A 15,597-nucleotide genomic window follows, 5' to 3' on the forward strand; every position below is an offset into this window, starting at 1 on the left:
GGATTTGGCTATGCAATACTATGGAGCCTAGCTTGTCCTTATGTCGTATCGCAACATCGTTTAGCCTTGACGGCACGCTCGGCTTCGGCAGCTATCGCATTAAGAATGGCATTACGGTGCTACATTTGCAGGTAGTACTGGTAACACAGCCACGCGAGACCCAGGGAGATTTATGGTTGCCTTGATAAGCGCCAAGGTGCTATGCGACCGTACAATGCCAGAACATGTAACTGCGTTGCTTCGCCATCTCAAAGCCGAAGTGTTTTGCTCTTCGCCGCCACACGCTTTTGCAAAGAGTCGCGTGTGTCCATGGAAGCTGTTAGTGCTACCCTATGCTCTCCAAAACTTTGCTGAGATATCACTCGGGAACACATCGTCACATACGCGCCACAGCACCCTCTCGACACTGCTCTCCAAGAGTGCATTCCATTTGCACGACTCCACCTATAATGGCTCCAGCTATAATGGCTCCAATAAACCTTCCTCCGAGTGGCAGATGGTAGCAGTCAATCACCAGAGGAAGGCCAGGAAGCATCTCAAGATGGCCCTCACAACCTAATTCATTGCTGGCACGCAAGCTGAAAACACCCAACTGCGAATGGCCATTCTTGAGGTTTTACTTAGTCAGATAAGTTGTTTTCTTCTCTCTCTCTTTCTTCCAGTTGACCTTGATGAGACTTATCCGCTAAATGGCCCGCAACACCAGCCGGATTCCGAAGAATACCACACTATTAAGCCAGCTACTTTAAAAAGCAGAAGGCGTCGTCCGTCTGCGGGGCCTACCTTCGAACCAATCATTCAGCCTCCAGGGTATTGGTAATTCACCTTGTATCCAGAGACGTACGGCATTCCCCAGACTCTCATGATACTACTTTCGCCCACCATTAGTCTTGCCAATGAGGAGCCCAAGCTTGAAATTGCCGCGCACAACAACAGCGCCTTGTCCGTTGCAGTTGCACAGCATATGGAAACCCTAGAGAAGAAAATCTGGTCTTGGTTTCCGAAGCCGCCATTCCCGCCGTGTTCCCGCCGTCGCCATCGCCAAACCCCCTTAAGAGTGTAGCTGCCCGCGACTTTACCGCCATCCCCCTAGCGCTCCGCCGGCGCGTTCTTGTCAAAACGAACAACCACATTGTCGTCCAAAGCCAAGAGAGAGAGAGAGCTAAGCCCCGCTGCGCCATCCTCGAGTTTCACCCCTTGTAACGTATAAATGCGTCGCCTGGTAGAGTCCGTAAAGAGCGGAGCACGATCCAAGGACCCAAGGCGATTCAGTAGAATGCCGAATCAACCCGATATAGAACATTGACCAATTGGGTGACCAGAATAGAGAAGATTTACTGTCAAGCCTTGCGTGCCGCACTTCTGCCTTAACTAACCAATGTTTAATAGTCCGGGGGACTCGGTTGTTGTTGAAAGCCCCAAGTATAAGGCGTCAAGGTGCCTGGCTCTATTATGTAATCAGGCTTCCAGACCCTGGCCCGGTTTTGCACTCCATGTACACCGTACGGAGCACCGAGTATCAATTCCATCCGTTTTTTTTTTTTTTTTGGACATCCATCAACAGCCAATTCACCGCCCATGCGTTCACATTTCCAATTCCCTAGATGACCTTGGCGTGGAGAGCTGGAAGAGTCTGGGCGCGACAATGCTTACCGTCAGCAAGGTCCGCCCTCTTCGAGCAACAACCCATCCTCCGCCGCGCATTCGCTTCGACCGCAAAACCAACGCCAGCCGAGCTTGAAGCACGAATTGCCGCCATCCCCATAGAGCGCTATCGAAACTTTTGCATCGTGGCACATATTGACCATGGGAAGAGCACGCTGAGTGATCGATTGTTGGAGCATACTGGCACAATATCGCCGAGTGATGCAAACAAGCAGATTTTGGTGCGTTGAGACGGGACCTGGTGGACTGACATAGGGCAGAGGTAGTTGCTAATAGAGGCCAAAATCAGGACAAGCTGGACGTCGAGCGCGAACGCGGAATTACGGTCAAGGCGCAAACATGCACAATGTTGTACAAATATCGCGGAGAAGACTATTTGCTTCATTTGGTTGATACGCCCGGCCACGTCGACTTCCGCGCCGAAGTGACTCGATCATATGCTAGTTGTGGCGGAGCCCTGCTTCTTATTGATGCAAGTCAGGGTATTCAAGCGCAGACCGTGTCCAACTTCCACCTTGCTTTCGCGCAGGACCTGGCTCTTGTTCCGGTTATTAATAAGATCGACATGCCTTCGGCAGACGTTCCCCGAGTCTTGGACCAGATGGAAACTAGCTTTGAACTGAATCCCAAGGATGCCATACTAGTAAGCGCCAAAACAGGCAAAGGAGTCCCGGAGATTCTACCGGCTGTGATTGAGAAAATACCCCATCCTATTGGCGACGAAAACCTGCCACTCAAGTTCCTGCTTGTGGATTCGTGGTATGACAATTTCCGAGGCGTGGTCCTACTCGTACGAGTATTCAATGGCACGATACGGGCTGGGGATAACGTGGTCTCCATGGGCACAGGCATGAAGTACACAGTTGGACAGGTCGGCATACAGTACCCCGATGGAACGCCACAAAAAGTCCTCCGAGCCGGTCAAGTTGGCTACGTGTATTTTAATCCGGGCATGAAGAGAATACAGGATGCTAAGCTTGGCGATACCTTTACGACGGTTGGCTGTGAGAATGCTGTTGAACCTTGTCCGGGCATTGAAGAGCCTAAGCCCATGGTTTTTGTTGCTGCATTCCCTACCGACCAAAGTGACTATACTCGTTTGGCGGACAGCATTAATCAGCTTGTGCTGAATGACCGAAGTGTCACGCTACAAAAGGACTTCTCAGAGGCTCTGGGGTCGGGTTGGCGGTTAGGATTTCTCGGCAGTTTACATTGTTCAGTGTTTCAGGATCGCCTGAAGCAAGAGCATGGCCGAAGCATCATCATTACCGAGCCTACTGTCCCAACAAAAGTTATTTGGCCGGATGGATCAGAAGAGATAATTCAGAACCCAGCCTTGTTTCCAGACGCAACTGACCACCGGATTCGAATGTCCCAGACACTCGAACCGTACGTATGACCCATTTTCACAGCGGAACAGGGAAGCTCACAGCAGTATAGATATGTCAAGGCAACCATGACGCTCCCGCACGAATATCTCGGACGAGTAATTGAACTTTGTGAAGCAAATCGCGGCGAACAGCAGAGTCTAGAGTTCTTTCACACAACGCAGGTTATCTTGGTGTACAACATACCATCCGCGCAGCTGGTGGAAGACTTCTTTGGCAAGCTGAAGGGCGCTACGTACGTGTCGTACCTTGATCACAGGTCGCAGATGGTATGCTAACTCATGGTAGCAAGGGATATGCCACGCTGGACTATGAAGACGCCGGCTGGCGGGAGAGCAAACTCGCCAAGATCCAACTCCTCGTCAACAAGCAGCCCGTCGACGCAATCTGCCGTGTTGTACACGGTTCGCAGGCCGACCGTATTGGCAGACAATGGGTCACCAAGTTCAAACAGCATGTCGACAGGCAAATGTTTGGTACGCTCCTACAATGACTCGCCCGCCCAAGCTTGCCGAGGCTAACCACAAACAGAGGTCGTTATCCAAGCAGCAGTCGGCAACAAGATTATAGCCCGCGAAACAATCAAGCCTTTCCGCAAGGACGTCCTCGCCAAACTGCACGCCAGCGACATCACGCGGCGGAGAAAGTTACTCGAGAAGCAAAAGGAAGGTCGAAAGAGGCTACGAGCCGTAGGCAATGTCGTTATTGACCAGGAGGCATTTCAGAGCTTCCTGTCAAAGTAACGCACTTGTTCATTTTTTTTTAATTCAACGCATCCTAATATTCGTGCTAGCACTGCATCAGGTAAGGCCTAATATGTAACACCATGTGCCTAGTTGTCCTTGAACTAAAGAACCGTAATATACTAAATAAAATACTATAAAAACACGCATCATAATATGAAAAGCTTATAGGTTTATAATTCATGGCTGCGGCATAGCGCGGCATAATTCCGCGCCGGCAAAGGCCATCTCATAATCGCTTCAGCTAATATATAAAAGTAAAATGTAGTTTACGTGCAAGCGACCAACTCCAAAGACTCGTTATAGCCGCACATAACATATATCATAAGTTCTACGCTCGTCAGTAATCCGTGGTTCCTTTCCTCTTCCTATAATAAGGACCCTGGTATAATTGTAAGTTGACGTCCGCGAACCCAAGTACCCGTAAGACCTCGCTTCTGCTAAGTTCCCTGAGTCACCTGCTGACATGGGCCAAAGCAGCCGAACCTGACCGAGGCATGGGACATTCCAACAGCCATACCCTGTTGTTAGAGCACACCAGCACGTTGCCTCGTGTAGTCCGATAACGCAGTGTAGGTGTTGGAATGCTCCAGGCGTCAGTCAGATTCGATCACTTTGGCCATGTCAGCAAAACATGCACCTGTAGTATTTTGCTAGACCATGATATCGTGGAAACAACAAATGTACGCCCCAAGCCATGCTTCCCAAAGAGCACGCCCCCCGCGGGCTCAGTTACACAAATCGGGCAACCCGTCTCCGAGGGGAACCCTCTCCGTCCAAGAAAGCCCCAAGCCGCCCTCCAGCGTGCTCTTGTCCTGTCGCACAACGCGCCGCCCGTCCTGGCCGATGCCGTCTTCAAACTCGAAGATCCTATAGTCGCTGTTGAAGAACCACCAGCCCACGCACCCCACCCTCAGGAAGCCAGAGTGGGAAACCACAAAGACCAGCCTCTCCGGCCGCTGGTACAGGTCCTCGAGACACAGGCGGCCGCGCTCGACCACCGCAGACCGCGAGTGTGCGTACCGCGTCGCCGCCGCCGACGTCTTGTCCGGCCACACGGCGTCCAGGTGCGCAAAGGAAATCTGCGGCCAGCCGGGCTGCAGCCGGGCGAGCGGCGTGCCCACGTCGCACCGGTCCGAGGAGTTTTCTACGAAACCGTGCATGTGAGGAGGGGGGATCTCTCTTCATGGCTTAAGCGGTTCTGGACTCACCCTGCCAGTCGGCGCTGGCTTCAAACACGACCCCCTTTGCTGCTAGCCAGTCGAGCGCCAGGACGGCGGTCTGCATCGTGCGGATCATGGGGCTGACGATCACGGCAATGTCCTGGGCGGGGATGGCGTCGAACCGCTGCCGGAGGGAGTCGCGCAGCGTGAGGCATTGCGACTCGCCTAGCGGGGTGAGTTTGGGATCGGGCAGGCTGTTGTCTTGTGGGAGGTGTTAGTGATTTCTCTTGGGGGAGTTAGAGGCAGGGAGACTTATTGTCTACGTTGTGGTAGCCTTGGGCGTGGCGGATGAGGACGATTTTGGGAGGCATTTTATTTCATGGTTTGGTGATGGGGCTTGACGAGGTTTGTTGGTGTTGGGCGCGGTTGGGCTGGGAGTGCGATGTTGACTGGCTGTGGGGGCGGAGATGTTGGCCGTGCCACTTATGGGACGGGGGATGCATGTTGGCAGTTTGTAATTTTTTTTATATATCTATTCATGTAGGATACTGGGTTTGGTGTGATTATTATTTGCTACGTGAGTCCTGTTTCGGCGAGGTAGTGCGAATGCTGATCGAAAACAGCAACATCCTTGGTTGTCTACTGTGGTTAGTGTTTGGGGTCGTGTGTGGGCAAAGGAGGACTTACATCGGCGACGACCACGAGCGAACCCTGCGCAAAGCCAGCGGGCCACTCTGAGCTCGTGGGCTTGAGGGCCATCTCAGGCGAGAGTTGTATTGATGGGTCTTGCTGCCAGATGCCCAGCCAGTTTGGGCCGTCCTTTGCGTGGACTGCCAGCACGCCAATCTTGTCTCTGATGAGTCTCACGCCGCAGAGGGCGTGTATCGTGGGCACCAGGTCTGTGGCGGCGCCGCGGGCCTCGTCGAATTCAATGGTGCGCAGGTACTTCATGCCGAGGACGCACCCGCGGTCGTTGTCGTTGTCGACGACGTACGTCCTGCGTATGGTGTAGAAGTTGAGCCGGAAGGGGACTCGGGGCTTGATGTCGGCCAGCGGTATGGAGCGCGGCCGCTCCAGCCGGGCCCGTTTGCCGTCCTTGACGTCTGAGGTGGCCACGTCTTCCACGGGGATGGGTATCAGTGTGACGAGGATGGTGAGGGCGTTGGCGCGGACCGTGTCGAAATTGGCCGTGTGTGGGAAGCGGTTGGGGCCCCCGAGACGCAGGTTCCTGACGGCCTGGGCGATGCGTGATGGGCGATCCGGCTCGCTGCTGGAGAACTGGGCCGCTGGCGAGTTTGCGAGCATGCCAATGACTTCGGCCCAGAAGCGGGTGTTTGCATCAGGGCTTTTGCGGACTTGGGTTGCGTGGTGGAGGGCGTGGGCGACGAAGCTTTCCAGTCGGGGAGGCAGCTCGTGGCTGCTGATGGAGAGGAGGGAAGGGGGGATTATGCCCTCGTCTGCGATGCCGGTTTGAAGAGCCTCCCAGTGCTGCAGGGTGTCGTTTGGCGGGTTGCCGGGCTCGCAGTCCAGGTCACTGGCGTCGAGGCGGTGGTCGATGGTGATATCGAGCTGCTCGGGGGTTTCCTTGAAGGGGATTTCCGGCAGAAAGGGCGACACGTTGCGAGCGCAGTCCAGGAAGCCGTCGAGTTCGGCGACGGTGAAGACTGTCTTGCCCCATAGCTTGACGACGACGCCCCAGCATGCGGCGTGGACGACTCTGGCTTCTTGGTCGGCCTCGAAGGCGTGTGAGCAGAATCCCGGCTGCACGAGCGGCTGCGGCACGCGGGCCTGGCATGGCGATGGATGCTTGAGTTCCTGGGCGACGGCTTTCCAGCCCTCGCCGCGGAGGTTGACGGCGGCGAGGGTTATTTTTGAGCCACAGAGGTAGCAGCTGTGGAAGGTGGCAAAGCTGTGCGTGAGGTCGTATGGGTTGACGTTCATGGCGGATGATGGACGGTCGAGGAGTGAGATGGCCTCATGGAGTCATGGGCTGCTTGATGGAGTCTGGAGTTGTGAGTGGGTGCGCAATGGCGTCGATAGGATGGATGACGGACTATGAGATTGCTGGGGTTGTATTTGTTCTTATATATACATATAAATATATATACTTTCAGGCTGGCTTGGATAGATGTAACGGCAGTCGACTAAGTTATTCAATGGCTGTATATGCCAGAAGGCAGGGATGCAGATCTGAAATTGACCTAGTGCCTGCCGCGTTGTCTCAGGGCCTGTACGTGCCAGGGTCTGGTCTGGTGCAGCTTCAAATGCATGTGGTCTGGGTCTGGTGTTTTGTGCAGACACCTTCAGGCATATTATTGCATGTCAACTGGTGGCGTCTGCGAAAATACCCTGCCACAGACCGAGACGGTGAAACAGATAAACACCCGGTTCCTGCGAAAGGATGGCGCAAAACACATCTACAAGTGCAATGATTCCTGGGAATTAGCTCTCAGGCCCGCCGGCGTCATTGACGGCACATTAGCAACGTGCTACACTTCTCCATCGACGTCTCTGAGCATCAGCTGGTGCGCATGTGCAAGCTTGGGTGCGTTTCCTCGCAATCCATTCACAAAGCCCCGCACGTGACAGCGCCATCGTCATGATGAACTTGCCTCAGCCGGACTTGACAATCCCATCCTCCCTACTCAATCACTATTCTATTACTCATTGAGCCGAAAGGCAACTACCACGCACAATGTGTGGCCGATACGCATTGGCGCTCGTAAGTCACCGTTGGCTCACACGTCACTCAGACAGCCCAACTGACGGAACTAGCGCGCCTCTCAAATCCGCCAAATGCTACAGGACGACGACATGCCCGTAGACTATTCGGTAGATGATGAAGACGGCCCCGGCGCCCCCCGGCAATCATACAACTTTGCTCCCGGATACCACGGTGTCGTCTACAGAGCCGATACCCCGGATTGGGGGGCGGGTCCCCGATCCCGACCTCACCAGGCCAAGGACGACGACGATGCCGCGCCAACTGAAGAGGATGCTGCCGCTGCCGCTGCCGCTGCTGCTGCCCCCACGGGCCAGGTCAAGTACAAGCTGCAATCTATGAAATGGGGTCTTGTTCCGTTCTGGACCAAGCGAAACCCCGACTACCAGACCATCATGAGGACCATCAACTGCCGCGATGACTCCCTCAGCACCCCCGGCGGCATGTGGGCATCCATGAAGAACAAGAAGCGCTGCATAGTCATTGCTCAAGGATTCTTCGAGTGGCTCAAGGCCGGGCCCAAGGAAAAGCTGCCCCATTTCGTCAAACGAAAAGACGGCCGCCTCATGTGCTTTGCCGGATTGTGGGATTGCGTGCAATACGAAGGTGCATACACTCGCTCGCCCACTCACCCATGAAGCCCATCTCGCCTAACAAGCAACAGGCTCCGACGAGAAGCTGTACACCTATACCATCATCACCACCGACTCCAACAAGCAGCTCAAGTTTCTGCATGATCGGATGCCCGTCATTTTCGACCCGGGCTCCGACAAGATCAAGCAGTGGCTCGACCCGGCGCGGTACGAATGGTCCCGCGAGCTGCAGTCCCTGCTGAAGCCCTTCGACGGCGAGTTGGAAGTGTACCCCGTCACAAAAGACGTGGGCAAAGTCGGCAACAACTCGCCGTTGTTTATCGTCCCGCTGCACAGCAAGGAGAACAAGTCCAACATTGCGAATTTCTTCTCGAATGCGCAGAAGAAGGGAGGCCCAGATGCCGAATCGGCCGCTGTCAAGACGGACGAATCCAACGTCAAGCGTGAGCCTGTGGAGGAGGATGGCAAGGACGAGCCCGCGAAGCGCAAAGAGCCGCCGACGAGCCCTGGACGCCCCGTGAAGAAATTGGCTTCGGAAAAGGCAAAGATTAGTTCGACCAAGAATGAGTACAAGAGCCCCAAGAAGGTAAAGGAGCCGGGGTCGCAGAAAATTACGAGATTCTTTGGAAATGCGTCATGAGGGACGGTACGAATCTGGATGTGCAACGCGGTTCCCATCCCACCGTCAGGCAAGCGGACTCTCAAGACATTGAAATCAAGCTTTCAATAATGCTCGCAAAGGTGCCCTGCCGAATTGTTGCCATGCTTTGTCGTATGGTAGCTCCGCCGCTCCAAAGGGCTTCAACTCTGCTTCCTGCTTCATTGGGTCGTTGGCTTGTGCTGGTATTAGCCGCACCATCAGCTGCGGCACCATTGTCTCTTCGTGCCATGTCCGAGTTGCTTGGGTCTGTATTTTTTTTTTCTTAAAAAAGCAGCGCGAAATCCGTGAAGGGGTCGTAAAAGCCAGGTGTTCAAGGGGAGTGGCGGACAATTGGGAATTATAATGAAGCATTTATCTGGCATATATGCAACAATCTTCATCTGTACATGTACACGCCTATTTGGTGCCAGTGCTGGAATCGCACCACGCACGAATATCATGTCAGTAATATTCAACCGAGATACACCTCGGTGCAAAACCATGGAGACCCCCCCGTGTTACAGCTAACCATGCCGAAGTGTAAATTCCAAGTGCAATGACTATATCCCATATAGATGGTGGTGATACAAGACCCTCCTCCCATTGCACTATCCCCGGTACTCCCAAGGGCATTCCTGTTCTTATTTATGCCGGTAAATATGGAACTGTATGAAAATGCCGGGCATCATTCAAATCACAACCCGCCCAAAAAGAATATACACTCACGCCAACCTCTCCACCTCCAACGCGGCCAGTACAAAAGCCGACTCTCCCAACAAACTAGTCGGCACCAGAGGGAACATGCCGTCCAGGTAGCTCCATTCGGGGTAGACGTAGTACCACAGCCCGCCGTCCAGGTTCCCGGGCTGCAGCGCGAGCGAGGCGTTGATGCGGCGTAGGCAGCGCTGGACCGAGCCGTGACGGGGCCTGCGTGCGATACGAGCGCCGCGTCGATGGCCGTTGCGAGCGAGAAGCGGTCTAGCGGCCGCTTGGCGGCGTACGAGGCGTCGGTGAAGCTGGCCGAGGCCACGTCCAGCACCGACGAGAGGTAGCCGCTGTACTTGTCCCTGGCGGCCGGGTACCGCGCGATGGCGTATGCAAACGCCTGCGCGAGGATGCCGCTTTCGAGGGTGCTGCTGGCTGCGCCCGAGTCAACGATGCCCTGCTGCCGGGCCACGATGCTGTCGAGCATTCGGATTGATATGGCTTGTTGGGAGGCGCAGGCCGTGGCGGCGAGGAGCCATGTCGTAAGAGACGCATGATTTGTTCTATCCTCGACGTTTGAACGATTGGAGAGGAAGAGGTTGGGAGTGGCAAGTTGGAGCTGCTGCCGTCGTGGATTTCGTGCTCGCTTCTGTGCGACCTGTGATGCTTTCAAATTTGTGCGCGTTGCGCTGTGCTGTGCGCAAGACGCGGCTTATGGTGCATCTTGGTGAAGCGTCTGGAGCATCCAGCCCCACGGCTTCCATGGCATCGCTCGCGTGGACTGTGATTGAATCATCTCTATGGAGATTGAGACTTTGGCGTGCAGAAACCGACGGCGTGTTCTGTGGATTTGGCAGCTGGGAGGGATGGTGCATCTCGCCGAGCGTGGTTATGTTCAGTCGTCCGTGAACCACTCGCACAACCCTGACATTGATGGCGTCCCAACCCTAGGCAAGGCTGGTGAATAACGGCTATTAGCACGACATGGAACTTTACTCCGACGGGTGCATTCGTGGCATTTCCCACGATGCCGTGCGGAATGGTTGAATCTACCTCTCGACATCTCCAAACGCACACCTCATCCTCGTCCTCGTCCTCCTTCATCTCATCTATATTCCCTTGGCATCTCTGTCAACATGGGCGTCCTCATCCGCCGCCCTCCGCACGACGTCTTCGAAGCGCTCGCCGACCCATCCACCACCACGCGCTTCTGGTACACCAAGTCGTCGGGACGCATGAGCCGGGGCGCAACCCTGACGTGGGCGTGGGAAATGCACGGCGTCTCCACGGCAGTGCAGGTCGAGGCGGTTGAGCCCGACCGTCTCATCCGCTTCCGATGGGGCATGTACAGGCTTCACCTTTGTGCTGAGCGCGTTCAAGGCCGCGCTGGAACATGACGTGACGCCGAGGGTGACGGCAGATGCGTTTCGGTGTGATTGACGGCGTGATGAGAAGATTGTGTCGTCGTCGCTCAAATGCTTGCGCTAGTGACATGTCCGCTGGGGATCGATTGGACGATGGAACCAGCCTCGGGCCTTGTCTACGTTGGGTATTTTCTACCCTGGCAAAACGAAAATAGTAAAACGAATCTTCACCTTTGACTTGGTACCTGGCACTTGTTTTTCTTCGCAATACTGTTCGAGCCGAAGTGACAAACGCATCCTCGCTGACGGCACGCACAAGCAAGATTCCGTCCAAAGTCATGTCACCTTGGAAAAAATCAAGGTTGGCAAATTGTACCTGCATATGCTGCACAACAAATACGGACTCTGCTGCCGGGGCGGAGGCACTAGTGGTTGAAAAGCTTGGCCTGCGTGCATGTGGCCCTCCATCATCATGGATTATCCGGCAACACACCACAGCCACACCGATGCACAGCCGACGAGGACAGGGTAGCCTTGCGTTTGCTTATCTAGAGAGGTTCTTCTCCAAAAAAGGGGGGGGCCAAGAGGCAATCAAGCGTGTTTGTCAAGTCTTGTACAGTCCTCCCCCTGGATTATTGTAAATGAGTGACCTGGTCGGGAGGCTAATACCCAATAAACAAAGTTTTTGAAAAAGAAAAGTGGAGCTTTAAAGTATCTGGGATCTTCACGATATTTCTTGATAAGCTGAGGTCTCTCTTATAAGGGTCAATGAAACCGTATAAATTAGCTTAACACCTTACAGCTTAAAATATGTGGACCACAGATAGTGCACTATTCCCTGCCTGTAACTACCCTGTCAGGTCACTTATGAAGAATAATTCAGGGGGAGGACTTGAAGAATAATTCAGGGGGAGGACTGTACTCCGTGCACACAACATAGTAATACCGCTAGGTACCGGCTCAGGGTCCAATGCCATATATCGGGCAAGGATTGTGGGAATTATATACCATTCATCCTATGTAAAAATATTCTGAGACTGTAATATCCATTCGCCTGGTAATATAGCGTACAAGATGTAAAAAACAACCAAAAAAAAAATTGGTAACAGGCTCCGGTCATTATGTTCATTGCTCCTTACGTGCGGTCTGGATTCGCCACGCGTAGCGTAGGGGTGGTACTCTTTTCCGGCAGAAACTCCAAGCTGCCGGACCTGTTTCTCCACGAGTACAGGCCGTGAGCTCTCGAGTCGGAGAAGGGGTTGGACAGATTGTCCATGGAGCTCCTGGAGGTGCCGCCAGACCGGCCGGGAGTGCTCACGCTCGCAGCCGCGTCGCCGTCTTCCTGCTTCCGGCGGAAGAAGAACCAGATGATGCCTATGGCGATGACGGCGACGCCGCCTATGCAGCCGAAGATGATGCCCAGCATGGTCGGCACCTTGATTCCACTGTCGTTGCTGCCCGATGAGTTGGTGTCGCCCGTCTGCGTCGGCACAATCGTGACGGTTCGTGCCACGCCGTCCACCGTCGTGACTTGCGGCGAGACGGACGGTGCCGGCGTAGATTGAGCCGACGGCGAGGCGGAATCGCTCGGCGATGAAGATGTCGATGAAGCGCTGCTACTGCTACTGCTACTGCTGCTGCTGCTGCCCTTGGAGCCCGCTATCAAATTCGCATTCACCAGCACGTAGCTGTATCTGCCTTTGCCGCCGCACATGTCGAACGGGTACCCGGGGCAGGGGAGGCTGCATCCGTCCTTTTGCGACGCCGTGTCGGGTGTGTAGTTTGTGCACCAGCAGTTGCTGGACTGCATCACCGCGTAGGCATACTTGTCGTTGCACGTCGAGGTGCACTTCCCCGAGCTCTGGTAGATATCGGCACCTGTAAGGGAAAAAAAAACAGCTCACGGTTAGTTCACCCCGCTCAAAAGAAAAGTCGACAAGAAAAATGCATTTGGCAAGGGCGGTTCCGCTGTACTTGGGCTAGAGTCAGACGTGTTGATGTCTGCACACAGGTTCTGTGCCGAGCACAACGCCGCGAGCAGCGCCAGGCTGAGCACCCGTGAACCGACCATGTTGTGATGTGTGGAAATGTCCCACGATTGGGAAATGGGCAAAGGGGGGGGAGGCAAACAGAAAAGAAAACTAAAGTAAAAGAAACAAATAGGAAATCACCCGCTCGTCCGTCTAATCCGTCATGACGCGATGGAAACTGGAAGAACAGGAAGAGAAAGATCGGCCGGGGAGACAATTGTGTGAATGAACAAAATGCGTGCCTTACGGCCGGAGGCAACCTGTTCCGGAACGAAGCCGAATCCCCTCTCCTCCCCCCTTGCTTGGGGCTCCACTGCTGTGCCCGTCGTGCCTTGGAAGGTTGGCATGGCGTGAACTTTAACACGAGGGGTTATAATGATGTGTTGCACCGCGTCAATTTTTGTTGATTGCTGTCTCTTCTCTCTCCATCTTTTTTCTAGGAGGGAGTGAGGATCCGGCGGTGCAATTGGCTGGGTGCAGGGCCAAGTCTTCTTCTCGCCTCGCAGATGGACGCCTGGCCCTTTGTCCTGTTTGCGATCAATGATGCACACACATGCAACTTTCTTCATTTACGACTCTGTGGGCCGCAGCACACATGTGCAATTAATTGTGTCAGGAACCAGGGGCCGGTGGCTGAGTGTGTGGAACCCCAGGTGCCGCCTGGTACGTCCACGCACCAGACATTGAAGTCGACGGGCAATCCTTCAGCAGGACAAGGGGGGATGTGCAACACCACCAGCGCCTCGCCAGGAATAGTAATCCGCTCACGGTATTCTTATTAGTACCAGCCTGACATATAATAGGCCGCGTCGTGCCCGTACGATGGAGACAAACACTCACCCAGACCTTCCATGATGGCGCTAAATCGTGCCGTCGCTGAGATCGCGATCCACGGCGACACCAAAACATATTCTCCACACTGTAACATGAATAATATAATAGTAATTGTTTTCTTTACTCACGTATTTGGGTGTGTGAAATTTATAAGTAAAGAATTGCTCATACAAGACGCTGATGTCAACGAGCAAGCTGCCCTAGGGCCGCGACAAGCTTCCGCTTAGAGCGGCACCTGGGGCTTTTCCTTTCAAATTCGAGCCCGGCCTTTGAAAGCTGCTTGTTAAATCAAGGTTCGCAATACTACAAACAGAATACCATAATCCCTATAGAAAATTAACCAATCAAAGGCCTGGGGATGCCTGTATTATATATTAGCACATTGAGGAGGTAAAGCGGAAGCTTGCCCACGTTCCGTATTCACTCAACCTTTTTTATCCACTTTGCCTAATTATAAGTTTATAAAATATCAATATTGCGTGGTTAGTTACGGTTCCCTGGCCTAGGTACGGCCAAAACACGCCGTTATTAGATGTCTTGCATTTAGCTTATTTATTGATTATTATTTTTTTAATTTAATAATAATATATTAATTTGTTTACCTAGCTGTTGTGATATTTACCACCCCAAGACGTGGCGTTACTAGGCGCGGCCAAAATGCCCTATGCACCAATTACCTTGATTGGCTGGAATAAGGATAACCCGGCCCGGTGCATTAGGCCCCACACGGGTCACCACGGCAATAACACCACGTAACTATTAGAGGTCACGATGCCTCGCACACACAGCTAGCTAGCTTCTCTTTTTATGATGCATATTGAATTGACCTTATTACACTTTCCCTTATGAAACCTACACCCTCTCTTCCTGCGAAATTTTTCTTGACACCTCCCTGACAAGGCATTTAGCTAATCTTTTAGAGGACAACCCAGAAAGATATGACTTACCACTGCCAATGCAAGGCTCGATGGACGAATGGTGGCTTCTTATACTTTGCTTGGTAGCCTGCTCGAAAGTTTTCCAAGTCTAGGTATGAGCCTCGATAGTAGGGGCATCCTCCGGCCTGTCCACAGTTAGGGGCATTACTCAGTTAATAATTGAAAATACATACCAGCTCCAGATACTTTGCAATGTCGTCATGCTCTGGTCCATCAGGTAAGATCAAGCTTCCATTGCTCTGCCAATGATATTTTTGTTCTTTCAACCTCGAAAGCCCTCTCTAGGCCTTGGACAAATTCATCAATGACGGCCGATTGGTGTTGATTCACAGTGGGAAGATAATCCATAGGATAGAGAATCCGTATCGGTTTCTTATGACCATGGCTTAGAACTTTTTACGAGTTATAAAATGTGCATTCGAGGGGAGTTTCCATACCAGACTGAAACAAAATCTGGGAACCGAGTGATATCCCGCCCGAAAAACACCGGCATATCAAATTTACTAACAAGTTAGTCACAACGTAGGTGATTGCCATGGATAAGGATTCAGAGGATAGATTGACTTACGCAAACTGACCTATAACGCCAGAAGTGTCCATGATTCCGGTAGAAGGGCGAATTGAATGGCAACTATTATAGTGGGCAGGCTTACGGCCACTGCCATTTGCTGTCACGCCAAGTTAGAGGGTGACTCTCTGCTTAGCACAGAGACGTAGGCACCTACTGTCAGACCCAAGAGAAGACATTTGAAGTCTAGCCAATCGACGAAGCTGTCCCAGAAGCACTTGCGTGGCTGTTCCCAGACGGCACT

The 15,597-nt window shown here is 53.2% G+C and overlaps 6 protein-coding genes across 8 annotated transcripts; 3 read left to right on the top strand and 3 right to left on the bottom strand.

Annotated features, from left to right (window-relative positions):
- Positions 1-1,548: 1,548 nt before the first annotated feature.
- Positions 1,549-3,942, top strand: GUF1_1 (Translation factor guf1 mitochondrial). Its single transcript, XM_066120585.1, has 5 exons — positions 1,549-1,886; positions 1,955-3,054; positions 3,106-3,288; positions 3,342-3,529; positions 3,585-3,942. Exons 1-5 carry the CDS (start codon positions 1,605-1,607, stop codon positions 3,794-3,796), a joined length of 1,965 nt encoding a protein of 654 aa, XP_065974420.1. The 5' UTR covers positions 1,549-1,604; the 3' UTR covers positions 3,797-3,942.
- A 79-nt stretch (positions 3,943-4,021) lies between these two features.
- J3458_014486 (uncharacterized protein) lies at positions 4,022-7,277 on the bottom strand. 2 transcript variants are annotated; one of them, XM_066120587.1, is made up of 4 exons: positions 5,647-7,277; positions 5,276-5,598; positions 5,008-5,223; positions 4,022-4,943 (listed from the first exon to the last, which is right to left on the bottom strand). In XM_066120587.1, the coding sequence occupies exons 1-2, from the start codon at positions 6,898-6,900 to the stop codon at positions 5,533-5,535; spliced, it is 1,320 nt and encodes a 439-aa protein (XP_065974421.1). In that variant the 5' UTR covers positions 6,901-7,277; the 3' UTR covers positions 4,022-4,943; positions 5,008-5,223; positions 5,276-5,532. The 2 variants fall into 2 exon arrangements, with proteins under 2 accessions (XP_065974421.1, XP_065974422.1); XM_066120588.1 differs by having other exon boundaries at positions 4,022-5,223; positions 5,276-7,277.
- On the top strand, positions 4,142-5,422 carry J3458_014485 (uncharacterized protein). The gene has a single exon (XM_066120586.1). It carries the CDS (start codon positions 4,381-4,383, stop codon positions 5,101-5,103), a length of 723 nt encoding a protein of 240 aa, XP_065974423.1. The 5' UTR covers positions 4,142-4,380; the 3' UTR covers positions 5,104-5,422.
- Positions 7,278-7,654: 377 nt separating the features above from the next.
- On the top strand, positions 7,655-8,914 carry J3458_014487 (uncharacterized protein; the record flags this gene model as incomplete). Its single annotated transcript, XM_007810602.2, has 3 exons — positions 7,655-7,681; positions 7,735-8,287; positions 8,346-8,914. The coding sequence occupies 3 exons, from the start codon at positions 7,655-7,657 to the stop codon at positions 8,912-8,914; spliced, it is 1,149 nt and encodes a 382-aa protein (XP_007808793.2).
- A 694-nt stretch (positions 8,915-9,608) lies between these two features.
- Positions 9,609-10,106, bottom strand: J3458_014488 (uncharacterized protein; the record flags this gene model as incomplete). Its single annotated transcript, XM_066120589.1, has 1 exon — positions 9,609-10,106. The coding sequence occupies one exon, from the start codon at positions 10,104-10,106 to the stop codon at positions 9,609-9,611; it is 498 nt and encodes a 165-aa protein (XP_065974424.1).
- A 1,410-nt stretch (positions 10,107-11,516) lies between these two features.
- Positions 11,517-13,959, bottom strand: WSC4_1 (Cell wall integrity and stress response component 4). 2 transcript variants are annotated; one of them, XM_066120591.1, is made up of 2 exons: positions 13,261-13,959; positions 11,517-12,861 (listed from the first exon to the last, which is right to left on the bottom strand). In XM_066120591.1, the coding sequence occupies exons 1-2, from the start codon at positions 13,580-13,582 to the stop codon at positions 12,119-12,121; spliced, it is 1,065 nt and encodes a 354-aa protein (XP_065974426.1). In that variant the 5' UTR covers positions 13,583-13,959; the 3' UTR covers positions 11,517-12,118. The 2 variants fall into 2 exon arrangements, with proteins under 2 accessions (XP_065974426.1, XP_065974425.1); XM_066120590.1 differs by having other exon boundaries at positions 12,958-13,463.
- Positions 13,960-15,597: the final 1,638 nt, after the last annotated feature.

The sequence above is a fragment of the Metarhizium acridum genome (assembly GCF_019434415.1).
Source record: "Metarhizium acridum strain ARSEF 324 chromosome Unknown scaffold_320, whole genome shotgun sequence".
Taxonomy (NCBI): domain Eukaryota; kingdom Fungi; phylum Ascomycota; class Sordariomycetes; order Hypocreales; family Clavicipitaceae; genus Metarhizium; species Metarhizium acridum.

Excerpts from the sequence above, each read along its gene's own strand:
- WSC4_1 (XM_066120591.1), bottom strand. The coding sequence starts at position 13,582 with ATGAAGAAAGTTGCATGTGTGTGCATCATTGATCGCAAACAGGACAAA. Across the intron at positions 12,862-13,260 it reads GGAACAGGTTGCCTCCGGCC|GTGCCGATATCTACCAGAGC; the intron begins GTAAGGCACGCA and ends TTTCCCTTACAG.
- GUF1_1 (XM_066120585.1), top strand. The coding sequence starts at position 1,605 with ATGACCTTGGCGTGGAGAGCTGGAAGAGTCTGGGCGCGACAATGCTTA. Across the intron at positions 3,289-3,341 it reads GGCAAGCTGAAGGGCGCTAC|CAAGGGATATGCCACGCTGG; the intron begins GTACGTGTCGTA and ends AACTCATGGTAG. Across the intron at positions 3,530-3,584 it reads TGTCGACAGGCAAATGTTTG|AGGTCGTTATCCAAGCAGCA; the intron begins GTACGCTCCTAC and ends AACCACAAACAG.
- J3458_014486 (XM_066120587.1), bottom strand. The coding sequence starts at position 6,900 with ATGAACGTCAACCCATACGACCTCACGCACAGCTTTGCCACCTTCCAC. Across the intron at positions 5,599-5,646 it reads CGCTCGTGGTCGTCGCCGAT|ACAACCAAGGATGTTGCTGT; the intron begins GTAAGTCCTCCT and ends TAACCACAGTAG.
- J3458_014485 (XM_066120586.1), top strand. The coding sequence starts at position 4,381 with ATGCTCCAGGCGTCAGTCAGATTCGATCACTTTGGCCATGTCAGCAAA.